A 24,270-nucleotide genomic window follows, 5' to 3' on the forward strand; every position below is an offset into this window, starting at 1 on the left:
GCACCTGGCCAAGCTAGGGGAGTTTCCAAAAGCCAGGTGGAGTCAGACCAGGAGCATCCACCAGCAGCCCATCCTCCAGCCCATTTCCAAGCCACAGGCCAGGAGCTCACAGGACCCTTATTCACAGGATCATAACAAAAACAGGAGCTCCAACAAACATGTTGCTGCTGACCTTAGGAATTTCACGGCAGCCTCTGCTCTCCCCCCATCCTCCTGCAATCATCTCCCAGTCATGAGATCTCTCAGAGCTGGGATGGCATTCCTTTTGTCTTCAGTTTCTTGGCAGTTTTACAATGACATCTTACCATCCCCATCACGGTGGAGAAGAACAAGCAGGGCAGGGAAGGGGTGTACAATGGCACTGCTATTTCTCTATGTGACTCATGAGGGTTGCTGTGGGTTTCATCTATTAATAGGACAGTTCAATTATGTTATGGCATGGCCAAAGCTCATTTTGAATGACCCTGTACTGGTTTTCTGTGGCAAGTGACTCTGTGGGGGAAGACCCACGATGGAGCAGACTGTGCCTGAAGGACTGAACCCCATGGAAAAAATGACCCACATTCCAGCAGCTCATGAAGAATTGTTGCCCAGGGGAGGGACTCCATGGAAAGCAGGGGAAGGACTCCTCTCTCTGAGTTGCAGAAACAACTTGTGATGAACTGATTGTAGCCCCCATTCCCCATCTCCCTGTACTGCTGGGGAGGGGGGCAGATGTTTTTAGGATTTTACTTCTCATTATCCTGCTCTGATTTTGTTAGTAATAGATTTAATGAATATCCCCACTTCAAGTCTGTTTTGCTTGGGATGGTAATCAGTGAGTGATCTCTCACAGTCCTTAACTCATGAACTCTTCATTATGTTTTCTCTCCTTTGTCCAGTTGCAGAGGGGAGTGAGAGAGTGGCTTTGGTGGGTACCTGGCATCCAGCCAGGGTCAACCCACTACAGACCCCAACAACCTCACTTACAGCAAATGGCCACTCAACTTTAATTATCGTGGATAACAATTCTCTGACATCTGTTGCAATTAGAAAACTACTATCAAGGAAGTCTTGAAAACAAAGTTTGTGGAGTATCAGTTCTAGGGTAGAAGCTGTAAGAACATATTCCCTAACCATGTAGAAATTATGGAGTCCTCACAGCCCCCATAGCCCTCAGAGCCTCCACAGCCCTCACAGGCCCCATAGGCCTCTCAGACTCCAAAGCCCTTTCAGATCCCATTGCCCTCACTGTTCTCATAGACCCTTTAACCCTCACTGACCTCGCTGACCCCATACCCCTCACAGACCCCATACCCCTCAGAGCCTCCATAACCCTCACAGACCTCAGATCCCATAGCCCTCACTGCCCTCATAGCACCCATAGACCTCCCAGACCCCACAGACCTCACAGCCCCCAGGGCCATCACAGCCCCAGGGACCTCTCAGCCCCTCAGAGCTCCCAGAACCAGGTGGTGTCTGGGCACAGCCAGAGCCTGAGCAGACACCTCACTCATCCCCAGGTGACAGCACCATGGTGTGCCCATGCCAGATGTGCCCTTCCCTGCCCTTCTGCACCCTCATGGGAATCCTGGGCTTGCTCTGTGTGGCCCTGGTGGGCATCTGGTGCCACCACTGGTGGGGGTGCTTTTCCCTGGATGGTGGTACCCAGACATTCAACTGCCACTTGATGCTGATGTTTTCTATTTTAGAGGTGGGGATCACATTTCTTTGAGGTGTGGGGTCATAATCCCTCTCTTGGTTAGGGAAAGTAATTTTGAATCCACACGTTGGTTGGTCTTGGTGAATTTATTTGCTTTTCCTAGTATACAGTGCTCTCGTGTGAACTGCTGTTGCTCCAGTGGGAATGGAAAAGCCAAGCTCCAGAGCTTTTGGTCCTGGTACCTTTTCTGTCCTGACACGTTTCGGTTGAGAATTGTGACAGGACGTTTTCACCTTCGGAGCTGCATTTTGGGTTGTTTGTTACGTACACACCGCCACCTCGTGGAGCTGGTGAACAGCGACAGTGGGAACGTCGGCGTGTCCTTGAAAAAGACGTAAATGTACCGGGCTTATCCAAATGGGAAGATCCAAAGTTGAAAACGTCCTCCCCAGTCGCTGCCAAAGAAAATGTGCCAGAACAGAAGAATTTCACCGACCTTCCCTTCCATTTGCAAACTTGTATTTGCACCACAATCGAGTGGGAGTTACTTTTCCTTGCAGCCTGAGAACTGCACACACCACCATGGTACACGGCACTTTCAACCTCTGCCGTAGGTAGCGTGATGCACTTTCAGTCTTGCAGAGTCCAAAAGGTCCATCTACTTCTCACATAGGAAAACATGTCCAGCAAACTGCTCCATGGAAACTTTGAGGCTTCAGCAGAACCACCAAAGGCCAAGGGGACTTCGGGCACCTTCTCTTCTCACTGCATACCTGGGCAAGGGTTGCTGAGCACAAGGACCCTTTTTCCCCTCTTTCCCAATGCCTTCTGGAAACTGGGCACCAAAAAACACTGCTGGGCCTCCGTCTGTGACAACAGGAATTTTATATTCCCATGCTGGGGTAAAGGAAAGTGCTTGCAGAGAAAGGGTCTTCCTCGCAGGCTCACGTGGCCCCAGCACACACAGCTTCCCACATCAACTCTCCACAGAGCTCTGGCAGCACAGAAACTGCTCCGCAGAGCAGGTTTGAAACGCCAGGCTTGAGATAGCGGGGCTGCTGTCATTCTTCATACCTCCGAGGGCTGGAACAGGGAGGAACAGAGCCAAGGTCAGAGCCTAGATCTGGGGTGACCTGAGAAACCCCTCCAGCCAGGGCCATCCCACCCGTGGCTGCGGGGGCACAGAGCCTTACGTTGTCAAAGAGTGGCTGGAGCGCCTCAGCCAGCTGCAGGGCTGGTGTCAGATGTCTTTCTCCGAGGACAGAAATTCGAAGACAGTGGCAGTCATCCTGACCAGCTCTCTGTCTGCATCCCACAGGAGCTCCTCAAGGCTTTCAGTCAGGCTGCCCATTCTTCTGGCCTGTGAGAAACACAGTGCTGTGCTGTGAAGCCATGAACAGCTGCACCACCAATCTCGCTCCGGCAGGACAGCCCCACGTGCTGCCGTGGGGCCCGGAGACCAAAGGCCTGTCCCAAAGGGCTTGGGCCGCTGAACGGGGAGGGAGCAGAGCTGGGAGCAGCTGCCACAGCTCCCAAAGCCCAGCTAAGCCAAAGCAACCTCATTCCCCAGCCCCAGGATTCCAGCAGGGCTTCAGCCCCTGCCCCCTTCTCACCATCACAGGATCCTGGCTGAGCACCATGAGGCCTCTGAGCACTTGGCAACGCATCTCTGGGCACTCACTCCACAGGTGCCTCGAAAGGATCTGCAGGATGCTTTCGCCACACTCAGTCACATCCAGGTCCACCAGGACCTGGAAGGCACAGAGCAGTGACGGGGTGCCCAGCTGGCAGGAGCCCAGACCTGCACAGGGCTGGGCCCAGGCAGCAGCACAGGGTGCGGCCCAAAAGCAGCAGTAGCTCTGCAGAGCCCCTGGGCTCCCTGCCCTGTGCAGGCCACGTGCCCACTCCTCTGTGCCACCCAGCCCTCGGCAGCCTTAGATTCCATGGCCTTGAGGAGCCATGATGGAAACGTGAGTGCTGGCAGCAGAGGGACCCAAAATACAGCTGGGGACAAGTGTCACCCCAGCAGCAACGGGCCAAGGACACACAGTGGAGAACCCCTCTGCCCCAGCTCCATTCACTGGGCTTTCCCTGCAGAGAGGTGGAGACAGCTCGGGGAGGCAGCGCTTGCCATCAGACTCACCTCCACAAGGAACGCCATGGCAGGGAGCTCCCAGGGACACATCTCTTCACTGAGCAGCTCCAGGAGGCAGCACACAGTGCTGCAAAACCAGGGTGTGCAGATACAGACTATCTCCCTGGAAGGGGGAAACAGGCACTGTCATCCCTGAGCTGGGTGACCAAACCTCTTCTGGGACTGTCTCACAGAGACCTGGTCTTTTCCAGCACCCTGGGAGGGGACAAGGGCACTTTGGGAGGTGGCTCCTCCTGTGCACCCGCCTCTCCCAGCCTTTTCCACTCTCAGCCATCCCTCGGTGACAAAGCCCTCTCACCCACGACCATGGGCACTGTATGTGGTGCCCCACGGACAGGCAGAAATGACAGGGGCAGTGGGGACAAGGGGGTCTCACCTGGCCAGCAGACCCACTGCGCAGTGGTGGGTGTCAGCGTTGAGCAGCGTGTCCCAGCCACACTTGCGTTCCAGTGCCATCACCACACCCTCACACCGCAGATGGCACAGCAGGGCTTGGATGGTCAGCACTGCAAACCTGTGTGCAGAGCAAAGCCCAGGTCATGCTGAGCCCTGGCCCCAGCCCCGAGGGCCTAGGAGGGACAGGAGGACTGGGGTGGAGCACCTGTTGGCGTTGGTGGGAAGGCTGTGTTGGTCCTGGCATTCCCTCCAGAAGGCGTCGTCCTCCTCCAGCCTATGCACTGCGTTGAAGAACACCTGGAAGAGCAGATGCACAAAGAGGCTGGGGAAACACTCCCTCACTGTACGTGGGCACCAGGGCAGCTGGAGGGCCGTCCACAGCGCCACGTTTGTCTGCAAAAAAGTGAAACAGCTGGAGACAGCGCTCAGTGCTGAGACATCCATGTGGCAAGGCCCGAGCGCGGGAGGGAGAGGCCAGGGGAGACACAGGAAGAGCACCTGGCCTGGTGCCCCTGAACCTGCCCCTAAGCCAGGTTTCCAGCCCAGTGCCTGAGGCAGGGAGATGCAGTGCTGGGGGAAGATGAAGAGCTGCCCTGGAGGCGATGTGGGAGTGAGCAAAGTCCAGTTCCAGAAACTCAGAGCCAGGGCAAAGACATCTGTTTCATCCCCATCAGGGGTGCACATGCTGCAGGCTGGCCAGCTTCCCAGGACAAGGGCAAGTATCTCGAGCACCGACTGTGCAGTCCGACTTGAGAAGATGATCGTCCTCCACATGGTCGCAGCAGCTCTGCAGGGTCAAACTCTAAGCCACAGTGCCACGGCCTGGGCAGCTCCCAGTCCCAGGTGGCAAACCCACAGCACCCTGAGGAGCAAGGAGGGCGTGTGGGAGCAAGATCCGTGGCTGGCATGCCAGGGCTGGGAAACAGGGGAGTCAGAGGCTCCTGGAACTCTCAGCCTGACAGACACCTGGGATGGGCTCTACAGGCTGATGAGCTGGTGAGCCCTGAGCCCTCGAGGCAGGGGGGCCCCATACCTGTCACATGATGGGGCAGAGCGCAGCAGAGTCACCACCACATCCACGGGGTGTGCCTCGGCCAGATCCAGAAGAGTCTTGTCTAGACTGTGCTCAGGAGACACACTGGACGTGAGCCACCGGTGGATGTACCTCACGAAGGCTGGCACCTGCAGGGGGCACGGGGGAGATTTGCAGAGCTGCCAACTTGCCCAGCTTCTCCCAAGAAGTGCTTCCCTTCCCACCACACTGTGCTGGCCTCAAAGGCTGAGGGGGCCCAGCGGATCTGGCGTGAGGCGCTGCACAACCCCTGGGGGGCTTGAGCCCTGGCCACACGCTGCTTACTTTCTTGGGATTGGAGACACCATTTTCCACGAGCAAATCCAGCAGGGCAGCACTGGTTTCAGCATTGTGGAGGTCAGAGTTTGCCATGCCCCCAGTGCCCATGGCAATGGTCTCTTCCCTCCAAATGCACCTGGTGAATTCACAAACCATCTGCAGGAGAAAGGCAGGAAGAGCAGTGCCATGAGAATGTGCCATGGAGAGCTCCGACAGCAGTGCTCGGCTGAGCAGTGACAGCAGGCCCAGCCAGGGGGGAATGGCCTCAGGTACCTGTGCTGCCCTGCAGAAGCGGCCCCGGGCACGGTCCTGCTCCTCTGTTCAGTCTTGGCCTGGATCTGGCAAAGAGAGAGCCCGGTCAGAGCTGAGGGGCTGCAGCAGAGGACAGAGAACACAGCCCAGCCCTGCACTCCATCCCGGGCCAGCCCTAGGATGCCCAGTGCATGGAGCTGCCGGGGGATCAGTCCCAGCCCCTATTCCCTGCACCCTTTCTCTGGGCATGTCCACAGAGGATGGGATGGGAAGAGACTCAGCCGGCTGCAGCCACCAGTCCTGTGGCCCAGCTCTGCCACTCACCCTCCTGCAGGGGCTGGAACTGCTCCACATCCTCAGGGTGCTGTGCTGGGGCAGGCCCAGGGCGTTCCTCCTCCCCCTCCTTCAGCCAGGCCAGTTTGGGCACCCTGGGGGGTCTCTGCTCCATGCCTCTGTCTTGCTCCATGGTTTCCTGCAGGAGACATGGCACAGAAAAGCTCTGGGACACCAAGTCCTGCACAAGTGCCTTGAAAGCTCCTGCAACAGAGGAGGTTCTGGAAGGCTCCAGGTCATCAAGTCCCACAGTCTGGCCAGGAGGGGACATGAGGGAGTTGGAGAGCTGCCAGAGGGAGCAACTTGCCCAGTTTACCCCCGAGAAGTGCTTCCCTTCCCACCACACTGTGCTGGCCCCAAAGGCTGAGGGGGCCCAGCAGAAGGGACACACAATCCCCGGCCACAGGCTGCTTACTTGAGCAGAGACAACGCTCTCCTCAACAAAGTCCAGACTTGGAGCATCGGCCAGGCGCTGAACAGGTGAGCTGTCGGTGTTCATCAGCTCATCGGTCACCGCGGTGTCACAGGTTGCTGTGCCATCAGTTGACACGGTGCCGACAGCAGGCTTTGCCTTGAGCTCCTTCGGCGTGGGGTCAGGCTGTGCCATGACCTCGGTTGGTGTTACGCTGGTCTTTCTACGCCGAATGCCCAAGACTTTCAGAAAGGCCTGCAGGAAAACAAAGGGCAGGGAAGGGAGGAATGTGCCATGGAGAGCTCTGACAGCAGTGCTTGGCTGAGCAGTGACAGCAGGCCTAGCCCGGGGGGGGGAAATGGCTGTAGGTACCTGTGCCACCCTGTGGAAACAGCCATGGGCGCGGTCCTGCTCTTCTGTCTGGACCTGGCTTGGATCTGGCAAAGAGAGAGCGCGGTCAGAGCTGAGGGGCTGCAGCAGGGGCCAGAGAACACAGCCCAGCCCTGCCCTCCACAGGCAGGGCCAGCCCCAGGATGCCCAGTGCATGGAGCTGCCAGGGTTCAGCCCTGGCCCCTATTCCCTGCTCCCTTTCCCTGGGCATGTCCACAAAGGGTGGGATGGGAAGAGGCTCAGCCAGCTGCAGCCACCAGTCTTGTGGCCCAGCTCTGCCACTCACCCTCTTGCAGGGGCTGGAACTGCTCAACATCCTCAGGGTGCTGGGCTGGGGCAGGCCCAGGGCGTTCCTCCTCCCCCTCCTTCAGCCAGGCCAGCTTGGGCACCCTGGGGGGTCTCTGCTCCATGCCTCTGTCTTGCTCCATGGCTACCTGCAGGAGATATGGCACAGAAAAGCTCTGGTTCACCAAGTCCTGCACAAGTGCCTTGAAAGCTTTTGCAACAGAGGAGGTTCCGGAAGGCTCCAGGTCATCAAGTCCCACAGTCTGGCCAGGAGGGGACATGAGGGAGTTGGAGAGCTGCCAGAGGGAGCAACTTGCCCAGTTTACCCCCGAGAAGTGCTTCCCTTCCCACCACACTGTGCTGGCCTCAAAGGCTGAGGGGGCCCAGCAGAAGGGACACACAATCCCCGGCCACAGGCTGCTTACTTGAGCAGAGACAACTCTCTCCTCAGCAAAGTCCAGACTTGGAGCATCGGCCAGGCGCTGAACAGGTGAGCTGTCGGTGTCCATCAGCTCATCGGTCACCGCGGTGTCACAGGTTGCTGTGCCATCAGTTGACACGGTGCCGACATCAGGCTTTGCCTTGAGCTCCTTCGGCGTGGGGTCAGGCTGTGCCATGACCTCGGTTGGTGTTATGCTGGTCTTTCTACGCCGAATGCCCAAGACTTTCAGAAAGGCCTGCAGGAAAACAAAGGGCAGGGAAGGGAGGAATGTGCCATGGAGAGCTCCAACAGCAGCGCTCGGCTGAGCAGTGACAGCAGGCCCAGCCCAGGGGGGAATGGCTGTAGGTACCTGTGCCGCCCTGCGGAAGCGGCCCCGGGAGCGGTCCTGCTCTTCCTTCAGCACCTGGCCTGGATCTGGCAAAGAGAGAGCCCGGTCAGAGCTGAGGGGCTGCAGGAGGGGACAGAGAACACAGCCCAGCCCTGCCCTCCACAGGCAGGGCCAGCCCCAGGATGCCCAGTGTGTGGAGCTGCCAGGGTTCAGCCCTGGCCCCTATTCCCTGCTCCCTTTCCCTGGGCATGTCCACAAAGGGTGGGATGGGAAGAGGCTCAGCCAGCTGCAGCCACCAGTCCTGTGGCCCAGCTCTGCCACTCACCCTCTTGCAGGGGCTGGAACTGCTCAACATCCTCAGGGTGCTGGGCTGGGGCAGGCCCAGGGCTTTCCTCCTCCCCCTCCTTCAGCCAGGCCAGCTTGGGCACCCTGGGGGGTCTCTGCTCCATGCCTCTGTCTGGCTCCACGACTACCTGCAGGAGACATGGCACAGAAAAGCTCTGGGTCACCAAGTCCTGCACAAGTGCCTTGAAAGCTCCTGCAACAGAGGAGGTTCTGGAAGGCTCCAGGTCATCAAGTCCCACAGTCTGGCCAGGAGGGGACATGAGGGAGTTGGAGAGCTGCCAGAGGGAGCAACTTGCCCAGTTTACCCCCGAGAAGTGCTTCCCTTCCCACCACACTGTGCTGGCCTCAAAGGCTGAGGGGGCCCAGCAGAAGGGACACACAATCCCCGGCCACAGGCTGCTTACTTGAGCAGAGACAACTCTCTCCGCAACCAAGTCCAGACTTGGAGCATCGGCCAGGTGCAGAACAGGTGTGCTGTCGGTGTTCATCAGCTCATCGGTCACCGCGGTGTCACAGGTTGCTGTGCCATCAGTTGACACGGTGCCGACATCAGGCTTTGCCTTGAGCTCCTTCGGCGTGGGGTCAGGCTGTGCCATGACCTCGGTTGGTGTTCTCCCGGTCTTTCTACGCCGAATGCCCAAGACTTTCAGAAAGGCCTGCAGGAAAACAAAGGGCAGGGAAGGGAGGAATGTGCCATGGAGAGCTCCAACAGCAGTGCTCAGCTGAGCAGTGACAGCAGGCCCAGCCCAGGGGGGAATGGCTGTAGGTACCTGTGCTGCCCTGCTGAAGTGGCCATGGGCATGGTCCTGATCTTCTGTCTGGACCCGACCTTGATCTGGCAAAGAGAGAGAGCAGTCAGAGCTGAGGGGCTGCAGGAGGGAACAGAGAACACAGCCCAGCCCTGCACTCCACAGGCAGGGCCAGCCCCAGGATGCCCAGTGCATGGAGCTGCCAGGGGATCAGTCCCGGCCCCTATTCCCTGCTCCCTTTCCCTGGGCATGTCCACAAAGGCTGGGATGGGAAGAGGCTCAGCCGGCTGCAGCCACCAGTCCTGTGGCCCAGCTCTGCCACTCACCCTCCTGCAGGGGCTGGACCTGCTGCATCTCTTCAGGCTGCTGTGCAGGGGCAGTCCCAGGGTCTCCGGTCTTCTTCTTCCTCCTGAGAACCCTGCACAGGCTGAAGCGTCTCCCTGCCATCCTACAGTTGGGCCTCAAGGGCACCTGCTGCAGGGATTGGAGACGCCAGGGAAAAGCTCTGGGGCACGAAGCCCCAGAGAATGGCCTCGATGGCACCTGCCGCAGGGATTGGAGACACCGCAGAAAAACTCCGGGTCACCAAGTCCCGCGGTCTGGCCTCGAGGGCGCTTGAACCACAGAGAAGACTCCAAACGCTCCGGATCAGTAAGGAACGAGTTGGCTGCACGGGGGCTCCGCACAGCACCGCTCTGTCCCGTCTGTCCCGTCGCACGCTCCGAGGAGCACTGAGGCGTGGCCACCTCACCACCAGTATTAAGTCATCACGTGTCACAAAGGGCCCTGTGACACCCTGCCCCGTGCCATCCATTGGCAATGCCCACCGTGTCACAAAGGGCCCTGTGACACACTGCCACGTGCCCTGGGGCCTCCCCCAGCCTGGCCAACCTGCCCCAGGTCGGAAGGAATCTGTTTTCCAAAGTATCTAAGACAGCTGGACATGAACTTTAGGCCCGGCTCAAAAACCAAGCAAACCCTCCCCTGCTGTGCCTGCCCACAGCAGCACAAGGAGCCCCCTCAGCTGCTGAGGCAGCCACAGTGGGAAGGCCACGGGGCCTCCACAGAAGCTGGCACGGGCTCCTTGGGAGAAGTCCTGCCTGGGGGCCCTCCCGAACACTGGGCTGTGACACACAGAAGGAACCTGTGGGCAAGGACACCAATGCTGCTCTGACCCCATTGGCCGGGGCTGCACCAAAATCAGCAGCTCTGGCAAGTCCCCGCCCAAGGAGACCTGCCACCGCCCCGAGTCCTGGCAGGACAAAGCTACACCCTTATGGTCCCATTAGCCAAAGGCACAAGCAGACATGAACCAAGATGGTACAGGTTTTTTAGATATTAAGATCAAATAACTGGTTTTCAGTGTTCTTTTTTGAGAGCACTGCTAATTAAGTTTGCATGAAATGATGACCAAATAAAAGAGAAAACTTAAACTGCTGTGGAGTCAGAGAGATATGTTCCATCAGCACATTCAGCATCTCTCAACTACCTCATGGCAGCTTCAAAGGATAGAAAACCAGCTTCTAGTTAGAAGGAAAATTTTCAGTTTAAAAATATTATTTCCCTTATGAACACTGGGAATGTTGTTAAAAGAGAATAAGAGTATATGTGTTTAGTTCACTAAAAAACAAAGAAAAACAAGAATGAAGAAGCAAAACTTATTTTTAATCTTACTTCAAAAACACAATGATGGACCAGTTATCCTATCACCAACTATGGCCAACAGCAGGTGTCAGGTATAGTTCAAACCTATACTGGTATTTTCCCACTGTCCAGATAGACAGAACTCATCTCTGTAGGTGACTTAGAATCAATCAGCCTATGTATAGTGTGGCTGAAAATAGTGACATGCACATGTTTTGTACCAAGAATAATTTAAATATTAGCTAAACAGATAATTCCTAAATGCCAGATTAGACACATTTTCATTTATTCATCTATATTCATTTATTTTCAATGAGTATTTCAGGAATGCAAAACAAAGGTGTTCTTTTAGGTATCTAATACTTAGTCGTTCTTTTGAAAATGCTATATTTTTAAAAAGCAGCAGAGTGGATTAAGAGAAAATAATCCCACCACTGACAAAAGCCAGATGGAAGCAAGAATGCAAAATATTTGTGTTAATAGCATTTTGCTGGAAAATCACAAACCTCTCTACAAAAAGTAAGATATTTGGTGCTCATACATGGAGTCTGTGAGCTGCAAAGGTTAGTGAAGAGAGCAATGCAACATCACAAAAAGCAACAATGAGGATGGCTGTGCAGGATACTGTGCTGCTCCTCCTGAAGGTTCTGTACTTTCTCTTCTCTGTGTTTGCTTACAAGCACATCCCATAAAACTGCCTTTACACCTGAACTAGTCTAAAGTTTCCAACATACAAATTAGTTTTGTTTTCAATTTGTCTCCTGAATCCATTATTCTACCATTACTGCTGTTATCCTGCAGGTGTAAACCCAGTTTAGAGTATTCCAGTTACTCCCATCCCCACCTTTCATGGCGTCATCTCTGGTATCAGCCCCAGCCGTGCATCACAATTCCCATTGCTCCCTGCTGAACAGTGAAGTTGAAAGAGCTACATGGGGGAATCAACAATATTTATGAGTACCAAACCTCTACATCGAAGCTGACCACCAAAAAGCCAAAAATAAACATTTATATCTCTATTGTTAAGCTTAAGCTTTAAAGCCTGGATCTCAGAATGATGGATCCTGTGTATTTCCCAGGAATTCTAGCAATTCTCTGCTTTGGGAAGGACAATGAAACCTGCCTGCCCACAGTTCCCTCCCCCATCATACAGCCATGAATAAAGGCTCCCAAATCTTACAAACTCATGAAAAAGAGAAAACCCACACCCAGAACCACTCAGGCAGACACTATCACCTGGAAGTGTTCCAAAAATGTGTAGATGTGGCACCTGGGGGCACAGTTTACTGGTGGAGCTGGCAGTGTTAGCTTAATGGTTGGACTTGATCTTTATGATTCTATCTTGTAGAGCCAGACCATGTTATATGTGTGCCTAAGTCTGCCAGCACCTGCAGTGACCACATGTGCATGGGGTGGAAGTCAGGAACAGGGGTGTAGAGGCAAAGTTACGTGTTTCCTAATAGCTGGAGGCTCAGATGGGTGTTGAGTCCAGTTGAGTTGGGGATCTGGGCACCCTCGTGGCAAAACAGGAGAGGCAAATGCCATAAGCTAAGCCTCTCCTGGGAAACCAGGTAGAGATGGATTTCAGGCTCCATTTCTGATTTTCAGTATTGCCAGACGATAAAATAATGGATTTCTGGGATATCTTCTTTAAGAGAAACATGCCTTCTAGCTGCAGGGCTACTCTCTTAAAAATAATAGTCACATGAGCTGCTCTTTGCAGTTCTTGGTAATCGTTTGTGAGACAACTGTGAACTGATATATAGGACAGGTGGCCTGGACTTTCTCCAGCCATTCGTTTTACAAAGTTTTAGCTGATAACTGGAAGTAAATCCATAATCAGAGTTCAACAAAACAGATGCATGAAGATAGTAGACAGTTGCTTCTGAAGACAATAAATGCCACTCCAGCAAAACCAGCCAACACTCTCACTTTCCCGTCCTCATGTTCTTCCTGAGAAAGAAGTCCCTCCTCCTCCAAACCAAGGGGCAAAACCCCAACAATTTCTCCATGTATAACAATACCCAGCTTTCCAAACAGCTGCCCTAAGAGCTGCAGAGAGAACATGTGCCCAGACAAGGTGCTGCAATGATGCTTGGGGTGGTGGGTTGATTTACAATGGCAACAGCTCCAGCTTTGCTCCTCACTTCATGAACACTGAGGGGTGTTTTGGCTCCCATCAACACAGGGTCATCCCAAGCACCTGGCCAAGCTAGGGGAGTTTCCAAAAGCCAGGTGGAGTCAGACCAGGAGCATCCACCAGCAGCCCATCCTCCAGCCCATTTCCAAGCCACAGGCCAGGAGCTCACAGGACCCTTATTCACAGGATCATAACAAAAACAGGAGCTCCAACAAACATGTTGCTGCTGACCTTAGGAATTTCACGGCAGCCTCTGCTCTCCCCCCATCCTCCTGCAATCATCTCCCAGTCATGAGATCTCTCAGAGCTGGGATGGCATTCCTTTTGCCTTCAGTTTCTTGGCAGTTTTACAATGACATCTTACCATCCCCATCACGGTGGAGAAGAACAAGCAGGGCAGGGAAGGGGTGTACAATGGCACTGCTATTTCTCTATGTGACTCATGAGGGTTGCTGTGGGTTTCATCTATTAATAGGACAGTTCAATTATGTTATGGCATGGCCAAAGCTCATTTTGAATGACCCTGTACTGGTTTTCTGTGGCAAGTGACTCTGTGGGGGAAGACCCACGATGGAGCAGACTGTGCCTGAAGGACTGAACCCCATGGAAAAAATGACCCACATTCCAGCAGCTCATGAAGAATTGTTGCCCAGGGGAGGGACTCCATGGAAAGCAGGGGAAGGACTCCTCTCTCTGAGTTGCAGAAACAACTTGTGATGAACTGATTGTAGCCCCCATTCCCCATCTCCCTGTACTGCTGGGGAGGGGGGCAGATGTTTTTAGGATTTTACTTCTCATTATCCTGCTCTGATTTTGTTAGTAATAGATTTAATGAATATCCCCACTTCAAGTCTGTTTTGCTTGGGATGGTAATCAGTGAGTGATCTCTCACAGTCCTTAACTCATGAACTCTTCATTATGTTTTCTCTCCTTTGTCCAGTTGCAGAGGGGAGTGAGAGAGTGGCTTTGGTGGGTACCTGGCATCCAGCCAGGGTCAACCCACTACAGACCCCAACAACCTCACTTACAGCAAATGGCCACTCAACTTTAATTATCGTGGATAACAATGCTCTGACATCTGTTGCAATTAGAAAACTACTATCAAGGAAGTCTTGAAAACAAAGTTTGTGGAGTATCAGTTCTAGGGTAGAAGCTGTAAGAACATATTCCCTAACCATGTAGAAATTATGGAGTCCTCACAGCCCCCATAGCCCTCAGAGCCTCCACAGCCCTCACAGGCCCCATAGGCCTCTCAGACTCCAAAGCCCTTTCAGATCCCATTGCCCTCACTGTTCTCATAGACCCTTTAACCCTCACTGACCTCGCTGACCCCATACCCCTCACAGACCCCATACCCCTCAGAGCCTCCATAACCCTCACAGACCTCAGATCCCATAGCCCTCACTGCCCTCATAGCACCCATAGACCTCCCAGACCCCACAGACCTCACAGCCCCCAGGGCCATCACAGCCCCCAGGGACCTCTCAGCCCCTCAGAGCTCCCAGAACCAGGTGGTGTCTGGGCACAGCCAGAGCCTGAGCAGACACCTCACTCATCCCCAGGTGACAGCACCATGGTGTGCCCATGCCAGATGTGCCCTTCCTGCCCTTCTGCACCCTCATGGGAATCCTGGGCTTGCTCTGTGTGGCCCTGGTGGGCATCTGGTGCCACCACTGGTGGGGGTGCTTTTCCCTGGATGGTGGTACCCAGACATTCAACTGCCACTTGATGCTGATGTTTTCTATTTTAGAGGTGGGGATCACATTTCTTTTGAGGTGTGGGGTCATAATCCCTCTCTTGGTTAGGGAAAGTAATTTTGAATCCACACGTTGGTTGGTCTTGGTGAATTTATTTGCTTTTCCTAGTATACAGTGCTCTCGTGTGAACTGCTGTTGCTCCAGTGGGAATGGAAAAGCCAAGCTCCAGAGCTTTTGGTCCTGGTACCTTTTCTGTCCTGACACGTTTCGGTTGAGAATTGTGACAGGACGTTTTCACCTTCGGAGCTGCATTTTGGGTTGTTTGTTACGTACACACCGCCACCTCGTGGAGCTGGTGAACAGCGACAGTGGGAACGTCGGCGTGTCCTTGAAAAAGACGTAAATGTACCGGGCTTATCCAAATGGGAAGATCCAAAGTTGAAAACGTCCTCCCCAGTCGCTGCCAAAGAAAATGTGCCAGAACAGAAGAATTTCACCGACCTTCCCTTCCATTTGCAAACTTGTATTTGCACCACAATCGAGTGGGAGTTACTTTTCCTTGCAGCCTGAGAACTGCACACACCACCATGGTACACGGCACTTTCAACCTCTGCCGTAGGTAGCGTGATGCACTTTCAGTCTTGCAGAGTCCAAAAGGTCCATCTACTTCTCACATAGGAAAACATGTCCAGCAAACTGCTCCATGGAAACTTTGAGGCTTCAGCAGAACCACCAAAGGCCAAGGGGACTTCGGGCACCTTCTCTTCTCACTGCATACCTGGGCAAGGGTTGCTGAGCACAAGGACCCTTTTTCCCCTCTTTCCCAATGCCTTCTGGAAACTGGGCACCAAAAAACACTGCTGGGCCTCCGTCTGTGACAACAGGAATTTTATATTCCCATGCTGGGGTAAAGGAAAGTGCTTGCAGAGAAAGGGTCTTCCTCGCAGGCTCACGTGGCCCCAGCACACACAGCTTCCCACATCAACTCTCCACAGAGCTCTGGCAGCACAGAAACTGCTCCGCAGAGCAGGTTTGAAACGCCAGGCTTGAGATAGCGGGGCTGCTGTCATTCTTCATACCTCCGAGGGCTGGAACAGGGAGGAACAGAGCCAAGGTCAGAGCCTAGATCTGGGGTGACCTGAGAAACCCCTCCAGCCAGGGCCATCCCACCCGTGGCTGCGGGGGCACAGAGCCTTACGTTGTCAAAGAGTGGCTGGAGCGCCTCAGCCAGCTGCAGGGCTGGTGTCAGATGTCTTTCTCCGAGGACAGAAATTCGAAGACAGTGGCAGTCATCCTGACCAGCTCTCTGTCTGCATCCCACAGGAGCTCCTCAAGGCTTTCAGTCAGGCTGCCCATTCTTCTGGCCTGTGAGAAACACAGTGCTGTGCTGTGAAGCCATGAACAGCTGCACCACCAATCTCGCTCCGGCAGGACAGCCCCACGTGCTGCCGTGGGGCCCGGAGACCAAAGGCCTGTCCCAAAGGGCTTGGGCCGCTGAACGGGGAGGGAGCAGAGCTGGGAGCAGCTGCCACAGCTCCCAAAGCCCAGCTAAGCCAAAGCAACCTCATTCCCCAGCCCCAGGATTCCAGCAGGGCTTCAGCCCCTGCCCCCTTCTCACCATCACAGGATCCTGGCTGAGCACCATGAGGCCTCTGAGCACTTGGCAACGCATCTCTGGGCACTCACTCCACAGGTGCCTCGAAAGGATCTGCAGGATGCTTTCGCCACACTCAGTCACATCCAGGTCCACCAGGACCTGGAAGGCACAGAGCAGTGACGGGGTGCCCAGCTGGCAGGAGCCCAGACCTGCACAGGGCTGGGCCCAGGCAGCAGCACAGGGTGCGGCCCAAAAGCAGCAGTAGCTCTGCAGAGCCCCTGGGCTCCCTGCCCTGTGCAGGCCACGTGCCCACTCCTCTGTGCCACCCAGCCCTCGGCAGCCTTAGATTCCATGGCCTTGAGGAGCCATGATGGAAACGTGAGTGCTGGCAGCAGAGGGACCCAAAATACAGCTGGGGACAAGTGTCACCCCAGCAGCAACGGGCCAAGGACACACAGTGGAGAACCCCTCTGCCCCAGCTCCATTCACTGGGCTTTCCCTGCAGAGAGGTGGAGACAGCTCGGGGAGGCAGCGCTTGCCATCAGACTCACCTCCACAAGGAACGCCATGGCAGGGAGCTCCCAGGGACACATCTCTTCACTGAGCAGCTCCAGGAGGCAGCACACAGTGCTGCAAAACCAGGGTGTGCAGATACAGACTATCTCCCTGGAAGGGGGAAACAGGCACTGTCATCCCTGAGCTGGGTGACCAAACCTCTTCTGGGACTGTCTCACAGAGACCTGGTCTTTTCCAGCACCCTGGGAGGGGACAAGGGCACTTTGGGAGGTGGCTCCTCCTGTGCACCCGCCTCTCCCAGCCTTTTCCACTCTCAGCCATCCCTCGGTGACAAAGCCCTCTCACCCACGACCATGGGCACTGTATGTGGTGCCCCACGGACAGGCAGAAATGACAGGGGCAGTGGGGACAAGGGGGTCTCACCTGGCCAGCAGACCCACTGCGCAGTGGTGGGTGTCAGCGTTGAGCAGCGTGTCCCAGCCACACTTGCGTTCCAGTGCCATCACCACACCCTCACACCGCAGATGGCACAGCAGGGCTTGGATGGTCAGCACTGCAAACCTGTGTGCAGAGCAAAGCCCAGGTCATGCTGAGCCCTGGCCCCAGCCCCGAGGGCCTAGGAGGGACAGGAGGACTGGGGTGGAGCACCTGTTGGCGTTGGTGGGAAGGCTGTGTTGGTCCTGGCATTCCCTCCAGAAGGCGTCGTCCTCCTCCAGCCTATGCACTGCGTTGAAGAACACCTGGAAGAGCAGATGCACAAAGAGGCTGGGGAAACACTCCCTCACTGTACGTGGGCACCAGGGCAGCTGGAGGGCCGTCCACAGCGCCACGTTTGTCTGCAAAAAAGTGAAACAGCTGGAGACAGCGCTCAGTGCTGAGACATCCATGTGGCAAGGCCCGAGCGCGGGAGGGAGAGGCCAGGGGAGACACAGGAAGAGCACCTGGCCTGGTGCCCCTGAACCTGCCCCTAAGCCAGGTTTCCAGCCCAGTGCCTGAGGCAGGGAGATGCAGTGCTGGGGGAAGATGAAGAGCTGCCCTGGAGGCGATGTGGGAGTGAGCAAAGTCCAGTTCCAGAAACTCAGAGCCAGGGCAAAGACATCTGTTTCATCCCCATCAGGGGTGCACATGCTGCAGGCTGGCCAGCTTCCCAGGACAAGGGCAAGTATCTCGAGCACCGACTGTGCAGTCCGACTTGAGAAGATGATCGTCCTCCACATGGTCGCAGCAGCTCTGCAGGGTCAAACTCTAAGCCACAGTGCCACGGCCTGGGCAGCTCCCAGTCCCAGGTGGCAAACCCACAGCACCCTGAGGAGCAAGGAGGGCGTGTGGGAGCAAGATCCGTGGCTGGCATGCCAGGGCTGGGAAACAGGGGAGTCAGAGGCTCCTGGAACTCTCAGCCTGACAGACACCTGGGATGGGCTCTACAGGCTGATGAGCTGGTGAGCCCTGAGCCCTCGAGGCAGGGGGGCCCCATACCTGTCACATGATGGGGCAGAGCGCAGCAGAGTCACCACCACATCCACGGGGTGTGCCTCGGCCAGATCCAGAAGAGTCTTGTCTAGACTGTGCTCAGGAGACACACTGGACGTGAGCCACCGGTGGATGTACCTCACGAAGGCTGGCACCTGCAGGGGGCACGGGGGAGATTTGCAGAGCTGCCAACTTGCCCAGCTTCTCCCAAGAAGTGCTTCCCTTCCCACCACACTGTGCTGGCCTCAAAGGCTGAGGGGGCCCAGCGGATCTGGCGTGAGGCGCTGCACAACCCCTGGGGGGCTTGAGCCCTGGCCACACGCTGCTTACTTTCTTGGGATTGGAGACACCATTTTCCACGAGCAAATCCAGCAGGGCAGCACTGGTTTCAGCATTGTGGAGGTCAGAGTTTGCCATGCCCCCAGTGCCCATGGCAATGGTCTCTTCCCTCCAAATGCACCTGGTGAATTCACAAACCATCTGCAGGAGAAAGGCAGGAAGAGCAGTGCCATGAGAATGTGCCATGGAGAGCTCCGACAGCAGTGCTCGGCTGAGCAGTGACAGCAGGCCCAGCCAGGGGGGAATGGCCTCAGGTACCTGTGCTGCCCTGCAGAAGCGGCCCCGGGCACGGTCCTGCTCCTCTGTTCAGTCTTGGCCTGGATCTGGCAAAGAGAGAGCCCGGTCAGAGCTGAGGGGCTGCAGCAGAGGACAGAGAACACAGCCCAGCCCTGCACTCCATCCCGGGCCAGCCCTAGGATGCCCAGTGCATGGAGCTGCCGGGGGATCAGTCCCAGCCCCTATTCCCTGCACCCTTTCTCTGGGCATGTCCACAGAGGATGGGATGGGAAGAGACTCAGCCGGCTGCAGCCACCAGTCCTGTGGCCCAGCTCTGCCACTCACCCTCCTGCAGGGGCTGGAACTGCTCCACATCCTCAGGGTGCTGTGCTGGGGCAGGCCCAGGGCGTTCCTCCTCCCCCTCCTTCAGCCAGGCCAGTTTGGGCACCCTGGGGGGTCTCTGCTCCATGCCTCTGTCTTGCTCCATGGTTTCCTGCAGGAGACATGGCACAGAAAAGCTCTGGGACACCAAGTCCTGCACAAGTGCCTTGAAAGCTCCTGCAACAGAGGAGGTTCTGGAAGGCTCCAGGTCATCAAGTCCCACAGTCTGGCCAGGAGGGGACATGAGGGAGTTGGAGAGCTGCCAGAGGGAGCAACTTGCCCAGTTTACCCCCGAGAAGTGCTTCCCTTCCCACCACACTGTGCTGGCCCCAAAGGCTGAGGGGGCCCAGCAGAAGGGACACACAATCCCCGGCCACAGGCTGCTTACTTGAGCAGAGACAACGCTCTCCTCAACAAAGTCCAGACTTGGAGCATCGGCCAGGCGCTGAACAGGTGAGCTGTCGGTGTTCATCAGCTCATCGGTCACCGCGGTGTCACAGGTTGCTGTGCCATCAGTTGACACGGTGCCGACAGCAGGCTTTGCCTTGAGCTCCTTCGGCGTGGGGTCAGGCTGTGCCATGACCTCGGTTGGTGTTACGCTGGTCTTTCTACGCCGAATGCCCAAGACTTTCAGAAAGGCCTGCAGGAAAACAAAGGGCAGGGAAGGGAGGAATGTGCCATGGAGAGCTCTGACAGCAGTGCTTGGCTGAGCAGTGACAGCAGGCCTAGCCCGGGGGGGGGAAATGGCTGTAGGTACCTGTGCCACCCTGTGGAAACAGCCATGGGCGCGGTCCTGCTCTTCTGTCTGGACCTGGCTTGGATCTGGCAAAGAGAGAGCGCGGTCAGAGCTGAGGGGCTGCAGCAGGGGCCAGAGAACACAGCCCAGCCCTGCCCTCCACAGGCAGGGCCAGCCCCAGGATGCCCAGTGCATGGAGCTGCCAGGGTTCAGCCCTGGCCCCTATTCCCTGCTCCCTTTCCCTGGGCATGTCCACAAAGGGTGGGATGGGAAGAGGCTCAGCCAGCTGCAGCCACCAGTCTTGTGGCCCAGCTCTGCCACTCACCCTCTTGCAGGGGCTGGAACTGCTCAACATCCTCAGGGTGCTGGGCTGGGGCAGGCCCAGGGCGTTCCTCCTCCCCCTCCTTCAGCCAGGCCAGCTTGGGCACCCTGGGGGGTCTCTGCTCCATGCCTCTGTCTTGCTCCATGGCTACCTGCAGGAGATATGGCACAGAAAAGCTCTGGTTCACCAAGTCCTGCAGAAGTGCCTTGAAAGCTTTTGCAACAGAGGAGGTTCCGGAAGGCTCCAGGTCATCAAGTCCCACAGTCTGGCCAGGAGGGGACATGAGGGAGTTGGAGAGCTGCCAGAGGGAGCAACTTGCCCAGTTTACCCCCGAGAAGTGCTTCCCTTCCCACCACACTGTGCTGGCCTCAAAGGCTGAGGGGGCCCAGCAGAAGGGACACACAATCCCCGGCCACAGGCTGCTTACTTGAGCAGAGACAACTCTCTCCTCAGCAAAGTCCAGACTTGGAGCATCGGCCAGGCGCTGAACAGGTGAGCTGTCGGTGTCCATCAGCTCATCGGTCACCGCGGTGTCACAGGTTGCTGTGCCATCAGTTGACACGGTGCCGACATCAGGCTTTGCCTTGAGCTCCTTCGGCGTGGGGTCAGGCTGTGCCATGACCTCGGTTGGTGTTATGCTGGTCTTTCTACGCCGAATGCCCAAGACTTTCAGAAAGGCCTGCAGGAAAACAAAGGGCAGGGAAGGGAGGAATGTGCCATGGAGAGCTCCAACAGCAGCGCTCGGCTGAGCAGTGACAGCAGGCCCAGCCCAGGGGGGAATGGCTGTAGGTACCTGTGCCGCCCTGCGGAAGCGGCCCCGGGAGCGGTCCTGCTCTTCCTTCAGCACCTGGCCTGGATCTGGCAAAGAGAGAGCCCGGTCAGAGCTGAGGGGCTGCAGGAGGGGACAGAGAACACAGCCCAGCCCTGCCCTCCACAGGCAGGGCCAGCCCCAGGATGCCCAGTGTGTGGAGCTGCCAGGGTTCAGCCCTGGCCCCTATTCCCTGCTCCCTTTCCCTGGGCATGTCCACAAAGGGTGGGATGGGAAGAGGCTCAGCCAGCTGCAGCCACCAGTCCTGTGGCCCAGCTCTGCCACTCACCCTCTTGCAGGGGCTGGAACTGCTCAACATCCTCAGGGTGCTGGGCTGGGGCAGGCCCAGGGCTTTCCTCCTCCCCCTCCTTCAGCCAGGCCAGCTTGGGCACCCTGGGGGGTCTCTGCTCCATGCCTCTGTCTGGCTCCACGACTACCTGCAGGAGACATGGCACAGAAAAGCTCTGGGTCACCAAGTCCTGCACAAGTGCCTTGAAAGCTCCTGCAACAGAGGAGGTTCTGGAAGGCTCCAGGTCATCAAGTCCCACAGTCTGGCCAGGAGGGGACATGAGGGAGTTGGAGAGCTGCCAGAGGGAGCAACTTGCCCAGTTTACCCCCGAGAAGTGCTTCCCTTCCCACCACACTGTGCTGGCCTCAAAGGCTGAGGGGGCCCAGCAGAAGGGCCACACAATCCCCGGCCACAGGCTGCTTACTTGAGCAGAGACAACTCTCTCCGCAACCAAGTCCAGACTTGGAGCATCGGCCAGGTGCAGAACAGGTGTGCTGTCGGTGTTCATCAGCTCATCGGTCACCGCGGTGTCACAGGTTGCTGTGCCATCAGTTGACACGGTGCCGACATCAGGCTTTGCCTTGAGCTCCTTCGGCGTGGGGTCAGGCTGTGCCATGACCTCGGTTGGTGTTCTCCCGGTCTTTCTACGCCGAATGCCCAAGACTTTCAGAAAGGCCTGCAGGAAAACAAAGGGCAGGGAAGGGAGGAATGTGCCATGGAGAGCTCCAACAGCAGTGCTCAGCTGAGCAGTGACAGCAGGCCCAGCCCAGGGGGGAATGGCTGTAGGTACCTGTGCTGCCCTGCTGAAGTGGCCATGGGCATGGTCCTGATCTTCTGTCTGGACCCGACCTTGATCTGGCAAAGAGAGAGAGCAGTCAGAGCTGAGGGGCTGCAGGAGGGAACAGAGAACACAGCCCAGCCCTGCACTCCACAGGCAGGACCAGCCCCAGGATGCCCAGTGCATGGAGCTGCCAGGGGATCAGTCCCGGCCCCTATTCCCTGCTCCCTTTCCCTGGGCATGTCCACAAAGGCTGGGATGGGAAGAGGCTCAGCCGGCTGCAGCCACCAGTCCTGTGGCCCAGCTCTGCCACTCACCCTCCTGCAGGGGCTGGACCTGCTGCATCTCTTCAGGCTGCTGTGCAGGGGCAGTCCCAGGGTCTCCGGTCTTCTTCTTCCTCCTGAGAACCCTGCACAGGCTGAAGCGTCTCCCTGCCATCCTACAGTTGGGCCTCAAGGGCACCTGCTGCAGGGATTGGAGACGCCAGGGAAAAGCTCTGGGGCACGAAGCCCCAGAGAATGGCCTCGATGGCACCTGCCGCAGGGATTGGAGACACCGCAGAAAAACTCCGGGTCACCAAGTCCCGCGGTCTGGCCTCGAGGGCGCTTGAACCACAGAGAAGACTCCAAACGCTCCGGATCAGTAAGGAACGAGTTGGCTGCACGGGGGCTCCGCACAGCACCGCTCTGTCCCGTCTGTCCCGTCGCACGCTCCGAGGAGCACTGAGGCGTGGCCACCTCACCACCAGTATTAAGTCATCACGTGTCACAAAGGGCCCTGTGACACCCTGCCCCGTGCCATCCATTGGCAATGCCCACCGTGTCACAAAGGGCCCTGTGACACACTGCCACGTGCCCTGGGGCCTCCCCCAGCCTGGCCAACCTGCCCCAGGTCGGAAGGAATCTGTTTTCCAAAGTATCTAAGACAGCTGGACATGAACTTTAGGCCCGGCTCAAAAACCAAGCAAACCCTCCCCTGCTGTGCCTGCCCACAGCAGCACAAGGAGCCCCCTCAGCTGCTGAGGCAGCCACAGTGGGAAGGCCACGGGGCCTCCACAGAAGCTGGCACGGGCTCCTTGGGAGAAGTCCTGCCTGGGGGCCCTCCCGAACACTGGGCTGTGACACACAGAAGGAACCTGTGGGCAAGGACACCAATGCTGCTCTGACCCCATTGGCCGGGGCTGCACCAAAATCAGCAGCTCTGGCAAGTCCCCGCCCAAGGAGACCTGCCACCGCCCCGAGTCCTGGCAGGACAAAGCTACACCCTTATGGTCCCATTAGCCAAAGGCACAAGCAGACATGAACCAAGATGGTACAGGTTTTTTAGATATTAAGATCAAATAACTGGTTTTCAGTGTTCTTTTTTGAGAGCACTGCTAATTAAGTTTGCATGAAATGATGACCAAATAAAAGAGAAAACTTAAACTGCTGTGGAGTCAGAGAGATATGTTCCATCAGCACATTCAGCATCTCTCAACTACCTCATGGCAGCTTCAAAGGATAGAAAACCAGCTTCTAGTTAGAAGGAAAATTTTCAGTTTAAAAATATTATTTCCCTTATGAACACTGGGAATGTTGTTAAAAGAGAATAAGAGTATATGTGTTTAGTTCACTAAAAAACAAAGAAAAACAAGAATGAAGAAGCAAAACTTATTTTTAATCTTACTTCAAAAACACAATGATGGACCAGTTATCCTATCACCAACTATGGCCAACAGCAGGTGTCAGGTATAGTTCAAACCTATACTGGTATTTTCCCACTGTCCAGATAGACAGAACTCATCTCTGTAGGTGACTTAGAATCAATCAGCCTATGTATAGTGTGGCTGAAAATAGTGACATGCACATGTTTTGTACCAAGAATAATTTAAATATTAGCTAAACAGATAATTCCTAAATGCCAGATTAGACACATTTTCATTTATTCATCTATATTCATTTATTTTCAATGAGTATTTCAGGAATGCAAAACAAAGGTGTTCTTTTAGGTATCTAATACTTAGTCGTTCTTTTGAAAATGCTATATTTTTAAAAAGCAGCAGAGTGGATTAAGAGAAAATAATCCCACCACTGACAAAAGCCAGATGGAAGCAAGAATGCAAAATATTTGTGTTAATAGCATTTTGCTGGAAAATCACAAACCTCTCTACAAAAAGTAAGATATTTGGTGCTCATACATGGAGTCTGTGAGCTGCAAAGGTTAGTGAAGAGAGCAATGCAACATCACAAAAAGCAACAATGAGGATGGCTGTGCAGGA

The 24,270-nt window shown here is 55.8% G+C and overlaps 3 protein-coding genes and 1 long non-coding RNA gene across 9 annotated transcripts in view; 1 reads left to right on the forward strand and 3 right to left on the reverse strand.

Annotated features, from left to right (window-relative positions):
* The window catches only part of LOC135417535 (uncharacterized), a 73,055-nt gene that overhangs the window by 7,057 nt on the left and 41,728 nt on the right, over positions 1-24,270 (reverse strand). The window contains exons 24-32 of the mRNA XM_064661858.1: positions 21,194-21,383; positions 20,932-20,996; positions 20,566-20,817; positions 20,142-20,289; positions 19,838-19,902; positions 19,469-19,720; positions 7,218-7,365; positions 6,914-6,978; positions 6,545-6,796 (exon numbers count right to left, since the gene is read on the reverse strand). Of these exons, the coding sequence (XP_064517928.1) occupies positions 6,545-6,796; positions 6,914-6,978; positions 7,218-7,365; positions 19,469-19,720; positions 19,838-19,902; positions 20,142-20,289; positions 20,566-20,817; positions 20,932-20,996; positions 21,194-21,383 (1,437 nt within the window). The remainder of the gene's footprint in view (positions 1-6,544; positions 6,797-6,913; positions 6,979-7,217; positions 7,366-19,468; positions 19,721-19,837; positions 19,903-20,141; positions 20,290-20,565; positions 20,818-20,931; positions 20,997-21,193; positions 21,384-24,270) is intronic.
* Positions 2,511-6,265, reverse strand: LOC135416980 (uncharacterized). 3 transcript variants are annotated; one of them, XM_064660437.1, is made up of 10 exons: positions 6,121-6,265; positions 5,818-5,882; positions 5,551-5,700; positions 5,227-5,375; positions 4,399-4,980; positions 4,174-4,311; positions 3,786-3,864; positions 3,256-3,393; positions 2,836-3,002; positions 2,511-2,725 (listed from the first exon to the last, which is right to left on the reverse strand). In XM_064660437.1, the coding sequence occupies exons 3-9, from the start codon at positions 5,698-5,700 to the stop codon at positions 2,883-2,885; spliced, it is 1,356 nt and encodes a 451-aa protein (XP_064516507.1). In that variant the 5' UTR covers positions 5,818-5,882; positions 6,121-6,265; the 3' UTR covers positions 2,511-2,725; positions 2,836-2,882. The 3 variants fall into 3 exon arrangements, with proteins under 3 accessions (XP_064516507.1, XP_064516506.1, XP_064516508.1); XM_064660436.1 differs by having other exon boundaries at positions 3,786-3,900; XM_064660438.1 differs by lacking the exon at positions 5,227-5,375 and having other exon boundaries at positions 3,786-3,900; positions 4,399-4,490.
* On the forward strand, positions 11,108-11,743 carry LOC135417600 (uncharacterized). The gene is made up of 2 exons (XR_010432127.1): positions 11,108-11,243; positions 11,526-11,743. It is a non-coding gene; the product is annotated as an uncharacterized LOC135417600 (long non-coding RNA).
* On the reverse strand, positions 15,435-19,189 carry LOC135416979 (uncharacterized). Of its 4 annotated transcripts, none has more exons than XM_064660432.1 (10): positions 19,045-19,189; positions 18,742-18,806; positions 18,475-18,624; positions 18,151-18,299; positions 17,323-17,904; positions 17,098-17,235; positions 16,710-16,788; positions 16,180-16,317; positions 15,760-15,926; positions 15,435-15,649 (listed from the first exon to the last, which is right to left on the reverse strand). In XM_064660432.1, exons 3-9 carry the CDS (start codon positions 18,622-18,624, stop codon positions 15,807-15,809), a joined length of 1,356 nt encoding a protein of 451 aa, XP_064516502.1. In that variant the 5' UTR covers positions 18,742-18,806; positions 19,045-19,189; the 3' UTR covers positions 15,435-15,649; positions 15,760-15,806. The 4 variants fall into 4 exon arrangements, with proteins under 4 accessions (XP_064516502.1, XP_064516501.1, XP_064516505.1 ...); XM_064660431.1 differs by having other exon boundaries at positions 16,710-16,824; XM_064660435.1 differs by lacking the exon at positions 18,151-18,299 and having other exon boundaries at positions 16,710-16,824; positions 17,323-17,414.

Source organism: Pseudopipra pipra, chromosome 7 (assembly GCF_036250125.1).
Source record: "Pseudopipra pipra isolate bDixPip1 chromosome 7, bDixPip1.hap1, whole genome shotgun sequence".
NCBI classification, from domain to species: Eukaryota; Metazoa; Chordata; class Aves; order Passeriformes; family Pipridae; genus Pseudopipra; species Pseudopipra pipra.

What these genes read in the sequence shown, in the direction of transcription:
- LOC135416980 (XM_064660436.1), bottom strand. Translation starts at nt 5,700, where the DNA reads ATGGTTTGTGAATTCACCAGGTGCATTTGGAGGGAAGAGACCATTGCC. An exon ending in GTGTCTCCAATCCCAAGAAA is followed by an intron (nt 5,376 to 5,550) that starts GTAAGCAGCGTG and finishes TGCCCCCTGCAG; the next exon opens with GTGCCAGCCTTCGTGAGGTA. An exon ending in TCAGCCAGGATCCTGTGATG is followed by an intron (nt 3,003 to 3,255) that starts GTGAGAAGGGGG and finishes TGTTTCTCACAG; the next exon opens with GCCAGAAGAATGGGCAGCCT.
- LOC135416979 (XM_064660431.1), bottom strand. Translation starts at nt 18,624, where the DNA reads ATGGTTTGTGAATTCACCAGGTGCATTTGGAGGGAAGAGACCATTGCC. An exon ending in GCAGTGGGTCTGCTGGCCAG is followed by an intron (nt 16,825 to 17,097) that starts GTGAGACCCCCT and finishes TCCCCCTTCCAG; the next exon opens with GGAGATAGTCTGTATCTGCA. An exon ending in CCATGGCGTTCCTTGTGGAG is followed by an intron (nt 16,318 to 16,709) that starts GTGAGTCTGATG and finishes TGTGCCTTCCAG; the next exon opens with GTCCTGGTGGACCTGGATGT.